This window comes from Populus trichocarpa, chromosome 11, assembly GCF_000002775.5.
Source record: "Populus trichocarpa isolate Nisqually-1 chromosome 11, P.trichocarpa_v4.1, whole genome shotgun sequence".
Classification (NCBI taxonomy): Eukaryota; Viridiplantae; Streptophyta; class Magnoliopsida; order Malpighiales; family Salicaceae; genus Populus; species Populus trichocarpa.
Window position 1 is genome coordinate 17134765 of NC_037295.2, and position 15907 is coordinate 17150671.

The 15907-nt window shown below is 37.9% G+C and overlaps 1 protein-coding gene and 1 pseudogene across 1 annotated transcript; one reads left to right on the forward strand and one right to left on the reverse strand.

Moving 5' to 3' along the window:
• Positions 1 to 1346: 1346 nt before the first annotated feature.
• Positions 1347 to 3384, reverse strand: LOC7454450 (probable glutathione S-transferase). The gene is made up of 2 exons (XM_002317572.4): positions 2902 to 3384; positions 1347 to 1958 (listed from the first exon to the last, which is right to left on the reverse strand). The coding sequence occupies exons 1-2, from the start codon at positions 3217 to 3219 to the stop codon at positions 1614 to 1616; spliced, it is 663 nt and encodes a 220-aa protein (XP_002317608.1). The 5' UTR covers positions 3220 to 3384; the 3' UTR covers positions 1347 to 1613.
• Positions 3385 to 7333: 3949 nt separating this feature from the next.
• Positions 7334 to 15440, forward strand: LOC7470962 (probable LRR receptor-like serine/threonine-protein kinase At3g47570; annotated as a pseudogene).
• Positions 15441 to 15907: the final 467 nt, after the last annotated feature.

Consider the following 15907-nt stretch of genomic DNA (forward strand, 5'->3'; position numbering starts at 1 on the left):
AATATAAATTAAGTTTCGGTTTCTTAAATTAAGCTATTGCACCGGATTTAATAACAATCAAATGGATAGGTATAATTAATGTTTGCCAAAGATCAACGTGGTGGATTGATTGAGACTCGTTGATTGAGCGGCTTCTGGGTTGCCACGCACTACAATATTGTTGATTCTTTTTCTTCGAGCTGTCTATGGTTGTAGCGTTGGGGATGGTATGTTAGGGACATTTATCAACTTTTCTAGACAGGGAAGACTGTGTTTTAAAATTATTTTATCTAAATTAATATGTTTTTTATGTTTTTAAATTAATTTGATGTGCTGATATCAAAAATAATTTTTTAAAAATAAAAAATATTATTAGCATACTTTTACGAGTGAAAAACATTTTGAAAAACAACCACAACCACACTTTCAAACACAACCATACTTCCAAACACAACCATATAATGAAATTGATGAATATTTATATAGAATTGATAGATATTTTATGGATTTAATAAATAATAAATAAAATATGAATATTATAAAATTCAATTCAAAATTCCTCCAAACTTAATCCAAATCATATATTTATATTATATAAACACTTTAATATAGATATATATAATATTTATCATTTTATTATTTAATATAGGTATACACACTTCAATATATATAATAACTATTTTGTTTTTTATTGATTAGTAAATAATAATAGATAATAAATACTTATTAAATACCTCAAACTTGATAAATAATTTATAGATATTTAAATTTTTTATATGATGAATAATAAATAAAATATAAATATCAAGAATTTCAACTGGGGTACCCATTTACAACCCTACTTATGACTCTAGATTTTATGGGATCGGTTCCTTCAATGAATAAAAAGTTTGCAATTATGCAAAAGAAGAGAGCGTTACTATTTTATAAAAATCTCTCTGGCTATGGAATTATTCTTTATATTCTTTACTCAAGCTTTAGTGTTTTTGCCACGCGTCTATTTTTTATAAAACGAAAAGTTAAAGAATTTACTTACCTAAAGACATTAAATTTGTCTAGTTTTCATGCGAAGAATTTCCATGGATGATAACTTGCAAATTTTGCTGGAAGAATTAGAAATGGCTAAAATTCAAAGATTTCAGATACGCTACCTGCAGTGCCTTGAAGTTCATGCTCTAAACTTCCTAGCATGTGCAGCATTGGTAGGTAGCCCAAGCCGATGGACCTCGACCAAAATACACAAGGCCTGATGATGAATCACAGCCTGCAGCTCCTTTCCAGGATGATCAGTGATCATGAATGCAGCTTGGAGAAAAAGAATAAATGTTGCAGAAAGTTGTTCACTGCCAACCAGATCTTGACACAAGTTTCATTAATACATATGTATTTATATCATAACCACCGACTTGAAGTTCAACTTTACAGGGAGGAAACCACATCCTAAGTCAGGCACGACGAGGTGCCCTCTCGGACTATAAGCACAAGGCAGGCACAGCTAAGTGCCCTCTCAGACTAGAAACACAAGGCAGGCACAACTGTCTGCCCTCCTTATTTAAAACATAAATCACTCAGAACACAAGTAAAACTTCTTAACAGGAAATGGCACATGCCTGATCTGCATGTTGTTCTTTCTTCTACTCAATACCAAACTTCTTCATCAGCATCAGAACGAAATCATAGACCTTTTGTGGATCTTCAAGGGCCTTGGATACAGTCTCTTTCTGCAAGCACCTCTTACAGTAAGCAATCATCTTCGGACACTCGGCCTCTATGTTGAAGTTTCCGATGGTCTCATAGGCATAAAACCAGGAATAGAAAGGAACAAGTGCTATATCAACGTAGCCGATGGTCTCGCCCCCAAAGTAAGGCTTGTCTCCGAGCTCTCCTTCCATCAACTTGAGGCTGTCAATGAAGTCCTTCTTGGCTGCCTCCTGTTCTTCTCCTTTTTTCGTCCATATCTTCCTCCCAAGGTCATATATCTGCAGATTCATACCATCACACAAAGGTAAAAATAAAAAAATAAAAAAATCAAAGACTCTTTGGAATCACAAAAGCCAAAAGTAGCCCCAAACCCAAAGTCCTCGTTGAGATTTCCTTGTTAGCTACAGTAATTAATACCTGTATACAGGGTAAAGCAAAATAATTCACTGTCACAAAGTGCACAAATCTAACACAACTAAATTGAGGAACAGTGATGGTGCCCAGAATCTTCTCTTTTACTAGGTTGAAAGTGACTGGAAGTAAAAAATCAAATCTTTGAGAGCAAAAACCAACCAACCAAATTAGAAGGCTCTGGACTTTTTTCCCACCACAATAAAGGAAAGCTTGATCAACAGGAAATTAACCTCAAGTGTCACTGTCAATGATATATTTTTTGATACTTGAGGGTGAGTGGGTGGCTACTGAGTACTGACAACCCACCTGTAGCCAATAACTCACTCATACAGACAGAAATATCATCACCTGAGTCCAAATTCTTATCTTCGTTGCAACCTTCTATGACATTTTTTTATGTTTTCCTGTTGAATCTTTAAAGCAGTTGGATACACCCAACTTGGTAATCCTTTTTTTACAAAAACATCCTGCCAACCTCTAATTTAATTCTCATGAATTCGCCATAATAAAAATATAGTTCATCAATTAGAAACCTTAAAGACCATTTTTTTTTTATCAACAAAAGAAAAATCACCGCCAACAACAATTGAGATGAACATAAACAGAATTTCGACCAATCCATATCATGATGCCTAATTTCTTCCTTTGATATTAATCTTAGTGCTGTACAATTTTAATTTTTGTTTTATGCTATTCTACTTCTTTCAAGCTGATCAAATTTCAAAATAGGTTTAATCAGATCATAGCTCAAATCTAACAAATTCAAGAACAAAAAAGATGGAACTCTTTAAGTGCAAAGAAACACACCTTCTTGTCAACAAAATCAGCCCAGAACCTAGACTGAGCTCTCTGGTACGGATCAGAAGGCAACAAAGGAGCGCTATCCTTCCACACCTCATCAATATATTGAACAATAATAAGTGACTCACAGACAGGTTTCCCATTATGGACAAGAACTGGGATTTGCTTGTTAACAGGATTCATTTGAAGGAGCAAAGCACTTTTGTTCCTCAAATCTTCTTCACTGTACTCATACTTGACGCCCTTTTCAGCCAACGCTAATCTCACTCTCATACCAAATGGACTTGGCCAGAAATCCAACAGGGTCACTTGATCACTAGCCATTCTTGAAGTGAAAAAGAAGATGCTGCAACTTGCAAGTTAGGGTTCTTTTGCTTTGTTTTCTTGGGATACAAATGTGGTTGTGCTCTGGCAGTATCGAAATGCGAGTATTTGTAGTTGGAAAAAGGCTGGAGTGAGTAGATTATGGCAGATTTTTTAGGGTTGTGTGATTGAAGGGCGGAGAATAATATAACTTTTATTTTGGTTTTGTTTAATATTTAAAATTTTTAGTCTGGAAAGGTATAGTTACAAGTCTGAATTTTATTATTTTTAATTAAAATTTAATTATTTTCTAAATAATATGCATCTATATAAATTTTAAATTTAAGCAGCTATCACTCTAAAAAATAAAATAAATTATATATGAAATAATTTAAAAGTCTAAATAACTTTTATTCAAAAAATAAATAATTATTAGAGAATAAAATGTATCATATCATATATCATATCATTTTATCTTGAGGAATAAAATATGGTTATTTGACAGACTGCATGAGAGAGATGTCTAATATGTCAGCATATATAGTACGTTATCAAGGACCCATGCTGTTTATTTTCTGGGCCTTGCCATGGCTTTTTTTTTTTCAATACTTTTTTTTATTTTTTTTAAATTAATATTTTTTAATTATTTTGATGTATTAATATCAAAAATAATTTTTAAAAAATAAAAAGAATATTATTTTGATATATTTCTAAGTAAAAAATACTTTAAAAAACAACCACAACAACATGAAACCGAGGTTTTCTAAGAAACAAATGGTGCGTTACCTAATAGATTTTTTTTTTCATTTCAATTTTTTTATTTTCTTTTCCAATGAAAAAAATAAAAAAATTCATTATTTTTTTAAGATGCATTTTTCCATTTTAAAAAAAAAGAAATGCATCAAGAATATAACTAGTTTTCATAAAAAAATCAAAACCATAACTTTTAATAATTATCTTGATATTTTTTATTGTGATACTCTAGTTATAGAATATTACTTTCACTTTATTCAAATAAAAAACTACCATAAGAAGCTATATTATTAACTTTAAAAAATATATATTAAATTTATAATAAAAAATAAATTTATGCTACTAACTAAATATAAAATATTGAAAAAAATAATTTTAATCTTTTATATTGCTAAAGAGTTTTCGAATATAAAGAAAAAAATTATAATTTTCATGTCTTTTCTTTATTTCAAAAACTAGTAAAGAAAAATATATTTTGAATAGAAAAATATTGTATTTGATCATGAAGTTTCGATTTTTATTTTTATAACCCTAAATGTTTATAAAATTAAAGTATTACTCAGTTTATCTTGCAGTTGTCTCATGCGTAGTCATTGCTGCAATCACCAAAAAAAAAAAAAAAATATTGGCCATTGCATCATCTCCTCCAATTAATTAGGAAAGAAAACGAAAACGGAATTTCTAGATTTCAAAACCCATTTCAGTCGAAGATTAATTATTGGGTGTAGTTGGGACAGCAGAGTATTAATCTCGTAAATAAACAATTTTTTTTTTAAAAAAATTGAAATGTGTGAATAGTTTTCGCCGGATTCAGATGGCATATGCAGCACTGTCTAGTAGCCAAAATCTTATTTCCAGGATAGAGGCTGAAGTATCTTGGCGTCCCTTCCATGCTTGAGGCTTTTTGATTTTTTCGTGCATATTCAAGAAGTTAAATTAGCCCCTTGCTTCCATTTTGTTATTTTATTATTCATTTTCTAAAGAAGTTTTTAGTTATTTTGAAAATAAGACAGGTTACTTTTTTAAAAAAATTAGTTTTTTTTTAAATTAAATTAAATTAATTAAACTTCTAGGTTAAGTTAGCAACAAATCGGCTTGTTGAGAAATCCAACAAAGTCATCTCATCACCAACCATTGTTGAATTGAAAAAGAAAACGATGCAAGTGGCTATGTTTTTTTTTGTTCGAAAAGCTGAATGATTTGTTTTCTTAATTTTATTCAAATTGATTGTGTTATGTTGAAACAATTTTTTTACAGTTTAATTTTTAATCTAGACCAAATAAAAAGTTGGATCATGAGGTTCATATTAGTAAAGTGAATTATAATATAAAATAAAATGTAATTTTTTATTATTAATAAAAGTGTAATCAACGGAGATAAAATAAAATGACTAAATTATATAATATAAAGTGTAATTTTCCCTTATTATGAAGCCAGTAATATTTCAGTCACAAATTACTTAGCTTGATTTAACCTGAATAATTAGTGTTTTTTTTTTTTGGTTAATGGTGTGAAAATTGACCCTTGTAAAGTCGCATAACCGAATGAAAAAAAGGGTATAGACAAAAAGTCGATTTCTACTGCTCATAGGCTTGTTCTTTGCCATCAAATATTCCAGTGTGGTGGGGCAACACGAACATCCCATCACTTTGACCTCCCTTTGTATCTCTCTCTCAATTCCTAGAAGTTGTGCATCATCAGCTCTTTTTACCAGTCTTAAAAATGATGAAAGGGAGACACTGAGAGCGGGTCATAGACGTTGGAATGGGACAGCTCCATTTCCATGGGCCAGAAGGGTTTGCGGTGAAGACTATAAGAAAGGAGTCGTGTTGTGAATGTCCCCACAGTTTCTGGGGTTTCAAATCACACAGTCAGATTCTACAATACTGTTATGGGACCTGAGTTTTCAGCTGACAATGCCAGTCAGCTGGATGGAAAGATTATTTCTTCATTCTAATCACTGTTTACAAGGAGGATAACAGTAATTATGCCCTGACGACGCATCAGAGGTATATATTGTCGCCTGCGAAAGTTGAGACTATGCTAGCTTGCATGGAGTCTGTGGTTAAAAAAGGTTAAAGTGTAGTTGATTCCATCAAAACATATGAACATCTGGAAAATCCTTTATGAGAAATGTCTTGTTAGAGTAATTTTCCAGTGTTTCTGGACACTGATTTGCAGTAGACAGCGTAACGTTGCACTGTTAATGAATAATAATAAAAAAAGGTGGAATGCGCGCTTTGGGGTTATAAAAATCCAGTATAGAATTACAAAATTACAGTACAAAACAATCATCATATGTTTATAATGGTTTAATCTGTAGTTATTGTTGGGTTGTTGCCATTGCATGTGCAGCAAATGGTTGGCACCGACCATTGACTATTGGCAGCCACCATTGTTGAATGAGCTGGAGACGGTGACCACCATTATTGACCAAAGAACAAGTGGAGCTGCCATGGATGCCTATAAATAGAGGCATATGTTAGAGAGCAAAATGAGAGAGTTAAGAGAAGGAAAGTAGAGCCAAAGATGTGAGAGATGTAGGAGAGAGTGGGCTGCCAAGGCAGCCAGCAGTAGCTGCCATTGCAGCACTGAAAAGAGAGAAATAGAGTGAGGTTGAGAGTTGCCAAAGAGGGGATGATTCCTCCTCCTCTATTGTTGTAAATCTTGTTCTCTCCCTATATAATGCAATGGCTTCTCCCGTGGATGTAGGCGGTTTGCCGAACCACGTTAAATATTGTGTCAGTGTGCTTAGCCTCCAATGGGCAAATATCAGAACATCACCGGTCGGAATTCCCTACAATTGGTATCAGAGCATATGGTTTGAAGTGGTGTTTGATTTTTGCTCAAAAATGAAAGTTGTCAAAATTGTGTTTTGACCATACCACCGTGTAGAGGAGGAAGAGACGAAGCCACTGGTGAAAACGGCGTCAAAATCGGACGTCGGACATGGTCGCACTCTCCATCACTCTCCGGCAAGGCGTCTGCCTACGCGCGCAGACGCGCCCCACGCGTCTTCTTCGCCCGGATGGGCTGACCCGACCCGAATACCAGTTGACCCGACCCACATGGCTGACTCGGATATTAATGACGTCAGCATGACATAATTGTGATGTCAGCATGCATAGTAGGCATGCCAGGGATGACATCAGCCTGATGTAAGTGTGATGTCAGCATGCACAGTAGGCATGCCATGTCAGCAACCACATCATCGACCAGTCAGCAGACACGCCAGCAAAGTGGGACCCACCTGCCACGTCATCAGTCCTGAGCCGAGCTGAGTTGAGCCGAGCCGAGTTGGAGCCGAGCCGCGAGCCGAGGGACAGGATCCAGTGTAGTTGATCCTACGTGCAACCGGATCTGAGATTGAATATGAGCCGTTTATCAGGCAAGAATTGTTTTGATCAAATCTTAGCCGTCTGAAATGCGATTTGGATGATTTCAGACTTGTTTCCAGCTAATTTGATCGTTCCGGATGCAATGGTACGGTCCGATCGTTGAGATTTGAGACCGAAAGTGGTGGTGGTGAATTAACAAAAGAGATTGCCCGATCAGGAGGCATCTGAAGGTCATCATGGTGGTCGATGGAGATGAAGAAGAAGAAGGTGCACATGTTTACCCAATTACATGTGTTGAACTGCTAAGTGGGGAGATTTGAATTGCCTTGAGGGAAGGTAAAATTGGGACACTCTGGACACCCGATCATGTGGACGATTTGAGGTGGAGAGTGGAAATTGATGAAGACCAATCTTGACGAATCTAAGAACTGGTCGTCTCGCCAGATGTTGAGAAATCAGGTATAAAACCGGGATACCCCAGATCACTTGTAAAGGAAAGCCGCAACAAAGCTAGCAAATGGTTGTATATACGAAAAGGCAGTACGGTGGATAGATACGTTCTAAGAAGTTCTGTCTAGGAGATTGGGTTTTAAGCGGGACCAGTGTGACCCCTCCAAATCTTTCCTGGGAACTTGCTTAGTTGAAGGATCATCCACACAGTACTATTTTTGTATATGTAACAGTTTGTAATGAAACTGTTGAAGACTAGCAAGATGACGGCACAAAGGAACAGTTGAGTTCCGTATGTTCAAGGATCTGATGGAGTGGTGATTTCTCCAAAGAAGTTAGATTCGATGACTGTAATTTCTCGAAGGGAGAATTGATGAAGACCCTGATAATGGAAGAGAAATACACAAGGAGATAAAGATTGGCACCCTATTTTGACTTGGATAAATGTTGTGACAGGATGAGCTGCTGTCAAACATAAAAGCAAAGAATAGGGAGAAATCTGGAGAACCGAAATTGCACGAGAGCACACGGAGATTGTGCAGGAGTACCCGAAGGATCCAATGAGGTACTGTAATGAGACAACAGATGCAAGGAGAAGAAGAGTTCCCAGATGAAGCTCAGAGCAGAGACTGTGTGAAAAAGTTGTACAACAGGAAGTCTCTTGTGCTCTTGATAAAGACAACAAGCGAGGACCTTTCCAATGCATGCAAGGATGGAAAGATGAGCTGTTGCAGAAGCACCTAATTAAGGGGGGCAACCGCCTATGATGAAAGGCGAAGACACCAAAGAGAGTTGGTGTGGGTGGAGCTATCAAGCAGAAAGGCATAGAAGCTCCAAACATAGAAAATGAGATGGAAGATTGCGAAGAGTGCACCGCAACTCTCTCTTTCTATGTGATCAGTGGCAGTGATCTCTCCCAAGTCCACATGGTGGTAGAGAATCTTGGAGCCACTGGAGACATCCCCGATGAAGGAGGATGTGATCGCTTCATGACGGACGGAGACACCTCAGGCAGAAGGTGTGTGGGCCATAAAACGAGCCCAAGTACAAACCGCCACATGACGATGAGCGGAGACACCTCAGGCAGAAGGTGTGTGGGCCATGAAACTAGCCCAAGTAGAAACCGCCGCATGACGACGAGCAGAGACACCTCAGGCAAAAAGGTGTGTGGGCCATGAAAGGAGCCCAAGTACAGACCACCTCATGACGACAGGCGGAGACACCTCGGATGGAAGGTGTGAGGACCATGATATGAGTCCAAGTTCAGACCGTCTCATGACGACAGACAGAGACACCTCAGGAGAAGGTGTGAGGGCCATGATAGGAGCCCAATTTCAGAACGCCCCAGAGCCAATGTGATGGCTGGATATAAGTGGACAAGTGTATAGCCAATGAAGAGGCTATGATGAGTATGAAGACAGATGCAAGATTGACTTTCATGGATATTGCCCCCATGCTAAAGATCAATGAGCTAGAAGACATTTGCCTTGGACAATAAGTGGGTGACTTGTGGAGCATTAAGACGCGGTTGCTATGAAGAAGCAGAGGGCATGCGCAGGTTCCGGGAACAAGTTGACTCTTGTCAAGGTGGTGAGCTCGGTGAAGGCATTGTAATACTCAGAGTATCAAGACATATATGGATCAACCTTTAATGGGTTGCCCCCATGGTTTAAGGTAGAGAGCTACCTGGACTCTTAAGACTAAGAGCGGGAGACTCACGGAGAAGTAAGGCGTGGTTCCTAGGGAGGAACAGAGGGCAGACGCAACTCCGGGATGAGTAGACTCTTGGAAGAGTGGTGAGCTCGTGATCATATTGAAATACTCAATGACTGTTGCACTTGGGAATATCCATTTGAGGGGGTGTTGTAAGCCTTGGTGTAAGGCTTGATAAATCATTCCGGGCCAAGCATGGTTGATATGCTTGAAGGGGGATGTTGTTCCAGAGACAAGCGTTAAACACTCTTCAGATGAGATATGACAAACCATCTGGTTGAAGTGATCCTTTGGAGTGAGCAAAGGGGTGCTTGGATGACTCTGGTGATTGAAAGGTTTGGCAAGTACCTGGAAACTTGGCCAAAGACGCTCTCAGAATGTTAAGCTTGGAAGAGCTGCAGAATGCAAGCGTGTGCTAAAGAAGCAAGAGGACAATTGCCCACATGAATGACAAAGGGGGTGATTGTTGGGTTGTTGCCATTGCATGTGCAGCAAATGGTTGGCACCGACCATTGACTATTGGCAGCCACCATTGTTGAATGAGCTGGAGACGGTGGCCACCATTATTGACCAAAGAACAAGTGGAGCTGCCATGGATGCCTATAAATAGAGGCATATGTTAGAGAGCAAAATGAGAGAGTTAAGAGAAGGAAAGTAGAGCCAAAGATGTGAGAGATGTAGGAGAGAGTGGGCTGCCAAGGCAGCCAGCAGTAGCTGCCATTGCAGCACTGAAAAGAGAGAAATAGAGTGAGGTTGAGAGTTGCCAAAGAGGGGATGATTCCTCCTCCTCTATTGTTGTAAATCTTGTTCTCTCCCTATATAATGCAATGGCTTCTCCCGTGGATGTAGGCGGTTTGCCGAACCACGTTAAATATTGTGTCAGTGTGCTTAGCCTCCAATGGGCAAATATCAGAACATCACCGGTCGGAATTCCCTACAGTTATAAGATGTGATTTAGAAGTTGACATGGCGAAAGCCTCTGGTACAAGTTTAACGGTTTAATTTAGGTTTTTTTTTTTTTTAAATTCATAAAACAATATTAGAAACAAACTAAGTTTTTTCACTACGTCAACCCATGTCAAATCCCAGATTAACGAATTGGGCCGGATCATATTATTACTAATTACAGGAAGACTAACGTATTTCTTTATTACAATCACGCCTCAATGACAAACTTACCATTGACATAGAAATCCAAGCTACTGTACGTATTCTCTTCAACTCCCTTTACCAACTAAGACCATCGATGAAGTCTCAGCCATCCTCATCCGTGGAGAAAATAAAAAGAAAAAGACAGTCTTACTCTTGGAATTCCAGGCCACAAAATTTATTCTAGCCGTGCAAAAGAAGCTGGAATTAAGTCCTATGTTCATACTCTGTTTTTTTTCTTTTTTGATTTGTTCGAGCTAATAGGCTTTAGAAATCCTACCACAGATTGTAAATTTCCCCGTCTACTTCGATTTTTATCTCTTTTTGACAGTAAAGGCCTATAAAATATCTGTTCAATGCACGGAAATACAGAAGTTATGAACCAAATATACAAACAACTCTCATTTCTGAAGTTACGATACCCTCTCACAGCCATGCGGAACGGTTGCTTCCTGATCCCTTTCACAGTGATACTATGGAGCAGTTTTGTTGTGACCTTGGTGGCTAATAGAGTAACCAGCATTACCACTGATCAAGATGCTCTTCTTGCCTTGAAAGACCACATCGTTAATGACCCTCAAAACCTGCTGACCACCAACTGGACTGCTACTACCTCTGTTTGCGACTGGGTTGGTGTCACTTGTGGAACTCGCCACCGTAGGGTCAGAGCCTTGAAACTCTCTCACATGGGTCTTACAGGTACCATCCCTCCACATTTGGGAAACTTGTCCTTCCTAGTTTTTGCTTCCTTCTATAATAATAGTTTCCGTGGCTCTCTCCCGGACGAGTTGGCTAAGTTACGTAGGCTAAAATACTTCACCATACAAAAGAACTACTTCGGCGGGGAGATCCCATCATGGCTTGGGTCCTTTACTAGGCTCCACACGTTGTCTCTAGCTAACAACAGTTTCACTGGTGCGATTCCACCGTCATTGTTCCACCTCTCAGAGCTAGATGGCTTGGACTTGTCCAACAATGATCTTCAAGGGCACATTCCAAGAGAGATTGGCAAGCTTTCCAAGTTGAGGCTACTGTATTTGCGTCATACTGGCCTTTCAGGTTCCATCCCCTCCGCAGTCTTCAACATTTCTTCATTGCAGGACATTGATCTTACTGGAAACATGCTCTCAGGTTCCTTGCCCTCAGCTAATGTCACCATGTCCTCACTTCGGATTATTGGCTTTGGTCTCAATAATCTAACTGGTAGCCTGCCATCAAATTTGTTCAACAATCTTCCCAATCTGGAAGGATTGTACTTGAGTAGGAACCTATTTCATGGCCAAATTCCTGCAGCTTTATTTGGATGCACACAACTGAAAATTCTCTCTGTCTTATAACAATTTTGAAGGAAAGATACACAAAGATATCAGAAATTTGACAGTGCTTGAACAGCTATATCTTGGCTACAACAAATTCAATGGTAAGTCTTCTCTATTGGCCTTGCAATGGAAATGATATGAACAACACTTTAATCAGAATCTATTCCTTGTCCAGGACTTTTGAACAGCTAAACTTTAGTTATTTGTTTGTAAATGTTACCAAATGGAGATATTTTAGCTTTTTCATCGCAAAGTATTTTGGACATTCAATCTATGAGTCTTTAGTCGGCTCTTTAACCTCACCACCAAACTAACCGAGAAGAAAAGCATGAATATTTATATGTTACTTCTGCTTTGTAGATGTAGAGGTCTAAGTAGAAGTTTTATGTTGCAGATGCAGAAATGCTGTTGTCCATCAGCGATGTTCTCAGTTTGGAGTTACTTAACCTAGAAAATAGTGGCCTAACTGGTCCAATTCCCTCTGCTATTGGAAATCTGACCCTTCTATGGAATATTGGCCTAATGGATAACAACCTGACAGGTATGGTACCCTTCTTTCTGTTTTGTGTATCACCACTTTTCACCATTAAAATAGTAAAACTTCAAGTGACTTATGATTACAAGTGTTTTAACTGTGGCAGGAACAATTCCACCGGAGATTGGTAACCTAGTGAATCTAGAGATAATCTCTTTGTCAATGAACAGGATTGGTGGCCCAATTCCCGTCAGAATCTTTAACATCTCAACATTGAGATCTATCGAAATGACGGGAAATTATCTCTCAGGCCATCTTCCATCAAGCATAGGTCTCCAGCTTCCAAATCTTGAGCTACTTATCGTAGGAAGAAACGAACTCAGTGGTCCATTCCCTGTCTCTCTCTCCAACGCTTCTGAACTCCTTACACTGGAATTGAGTTCAAACTTTTTCTTTGGTCCTATTCCTGATGCATTTGGCGATGATTTAAGGAACCTAAGATATCTCAATCTGGGGAATAATAATTTTACCGGCAACTCTCTATCTTCAGAGTTGAATTTCTTAACGTCTTTGACAAATTCCAAGAATTTGAGACTGGTATTACTGAGCCTTAATCCATTGAAGGGGACTCTCCCGATTTCAGTAGGAAACCTCTCCTCTTCCCTCGAAAACTTTGTTGCTGATAGTTGCCAGATTAAAGGCAGTATACCCGAAGGAATTGGCAACTTGAGTAACTTGGTACGTTTGAGTCTACAAGACAATGATCTAAAGGGAACCATTCCAACTACAATTGGAAGATTAAGGAAGCTCCAATCTTTATCATTTTCAGGAAATAATTTAGAAGGGTCCACCCCATCTGATTTGTGTGATATAGAGAGTTTGTCTTTCTTATATCTTGGGGAGAATAAGCTAGTTGGATCAGTGCCTTCATGTTTAGGCAATGTCAGTTCTCTAAGAGAGTTATCAATGGGCGCCAACAATCTTACATCCACAATACCTTCGACCTTATGGAGACTAAAAGATATCCAGCTACTAGAGTTATCATCAAATTCTTTAAGTGGCTCTCTCCCACTAGATATCAGCAATCTGAAGGTTGTAAGGCATTTAGATATATCAGGAAATCAATTATCAGGTGAAATCCCATCTAGCATCGGGGACCTCAATGATCTAGCTTATCTTTCTTTGTCCAATAATAGATTGCAGGGGCCTATTTCTCGATCATTTGGTGACATGGTAAGCTTGGAATTCTTAGATTTATCAAGAAATAATCTCTCAGGAGAAATTCCCAAGGACATGGAGAAACTTACATATCTTAAATATTTCAATGTGTCTTTCAATGGACTTCAAGGGGAAATACCTGGTGGAGGACCATTTTAAAAGTTCTCAGCTCGATCATTTTTGGGGAATGAAGCATTGTGTGGTTCTCCTCAGATGCAAGTCCAACCATGTAAGACTAGAGGTCGTCATCAATCGAAGAAAGCAACTGCAAATGTATTTAAGTATATTTTACCAGCGATTGGAGCTGTAGGAATGGCTATGGCCTTTACTGTCCTCTACGTAATGCGTGGCAGAAGGAATGAGAAGAAAAAACAAGGAGATTTTCCAGATTTAGCAACATGGAGAAGAGTTTCATTTCAAGAGCTTGAGAGAGCAACCGATGGATTTGACGAGGTCAACTTGCTAGGTACGGGGAGCTTTGGCTCAGTTTACAAGGGGTTGTTCTCAGATGGAGCGAACGCTGCTGTAAAGGTTTTTCATTCGCAGCTAGAGGGAGCATTCAAGAGTTTTGATGTTGAGTGTGAGGTGTTGCGCAGCATCCGCCATCGAAATCTAGTGAAAATCATCACAAGTTGCTGCAACATTGACTTCAAAGCCTTGGTGCTTGAGTTCATGCCTAATTGGAGCCTTGAAAAGTGGCTGTATTCCCACAACTATTTCTTGGATCTCCTACAGAGGTTGAACATTATGATTGATGTTGCTTCGGCACTTGAATACCTTCATCATGGCAATGCAACACTCGTGGTCCACTGTGATTTAAAGCCTAGCAATATCCTGCTTGATGAGAATATGGTCGCTCATGTGAGTGATTTTGGCATTGCCAAACTCCTCGGCGAAGGGCACTCCATCACACAAACAATGACACTAGCTACTGTTGGTTACATGGCACCAGGTAATGCTCCAATTTTGTTGTTTCATCAAAACTTACACAAAAAAAGAAGTTAAGATCTAATGACTAAATCACACATTCTTCTTCTCCCTAAATCCCCCTTTTCATTCATACTAATGACTGAATATAATTTGCATGTAGAGTATGGATCCGAAGGGATTGTTTCTGTCAAGGGTGATGTGTATAGCTACGGTATTCTGCTGATGGAAACTTTTACTAGGAGAAAGCCCACCGATGAAATGTTTACAGGAGAAACGAACTTGAAACTTTGGGTCAAAGATTCATTGCCTGGTGCAGTAACTCAAATTGCAGATGCTAACTTGAAAGATCATGGACAATATCCTGCTGCTAAAAAAGATTGTCTATCATCCATTCTGGAATTGGCCCTGGCGCCCTGCAATGTTCTGCAGAACAGCCTGAGGAGAGGATAGATATCGAAGATGCTCTCACTACTCTCAAAAAGATCAAAGCAAAGTTTCTAAAGGATTCGCGAGGGATTGAAACTTCATATATTTAGTTAAAATTTGTCCCTGTCTGTCTCTTTTCAGAAGTCTGCACCAAGTGTCCTGTTAATCTCCGTTCTTGTAGTAAATCTTAATAGCAGAACCTTGGTAATGTGATCACCAAACAACTGTAATGAATAAGAAACTTCATCAGATATGCTAGCGAGAAAGAATGTGTAACAATCATTTCCAGTCGTTTTTCGTTCTTCCATTCAATCTCTACAGTCCCTCATCATAGTTACTATTGCAAATATTATTCATCTTCAATTTTTTACCTTTTCTACCATTTATTTGCATTAAGAAGTTGTTCAATCCATCCACTGCATCGCTTAGTTCTCCAAAACAACATGTAACCAGTGACAACTCCCACAAGCATTCGGCAACCATATCAACCAAAGCAAATCTCCAACTAGATGGAGCACTTGATAAAGGTTATGTATCAAGTATAATATTTTTTTTTAATGATAATACATCTTGTTGGCTCTATTGCTCAATATATTGAGCCTTATTATGATATTGGATTTAGTCTTGAGTTTTAGATTTATTGTAACTCAAGTTTTTTTAAGGAATAATTTAATTTTAGAAACTAAATTCGTATACTCAAGAAGCACTTTTGAACTGTAATGCCCGTTTGGGATTGTAGCTGCAGTTGTTTTTCAAAGTGTTTTTTACTTGAAAATACATCAAAATAATATTTTTTTTTTTATTTTTTAAAAATTATTTTTGATATCACACATTAAAATAATTTAAAAATATTAAAAAAAATATTAATTTATAATAAAGAAAAAATTAAAACCTTTTAAAAATGCTTTTAAAATATAAAAACAAATAAAAAAACACTT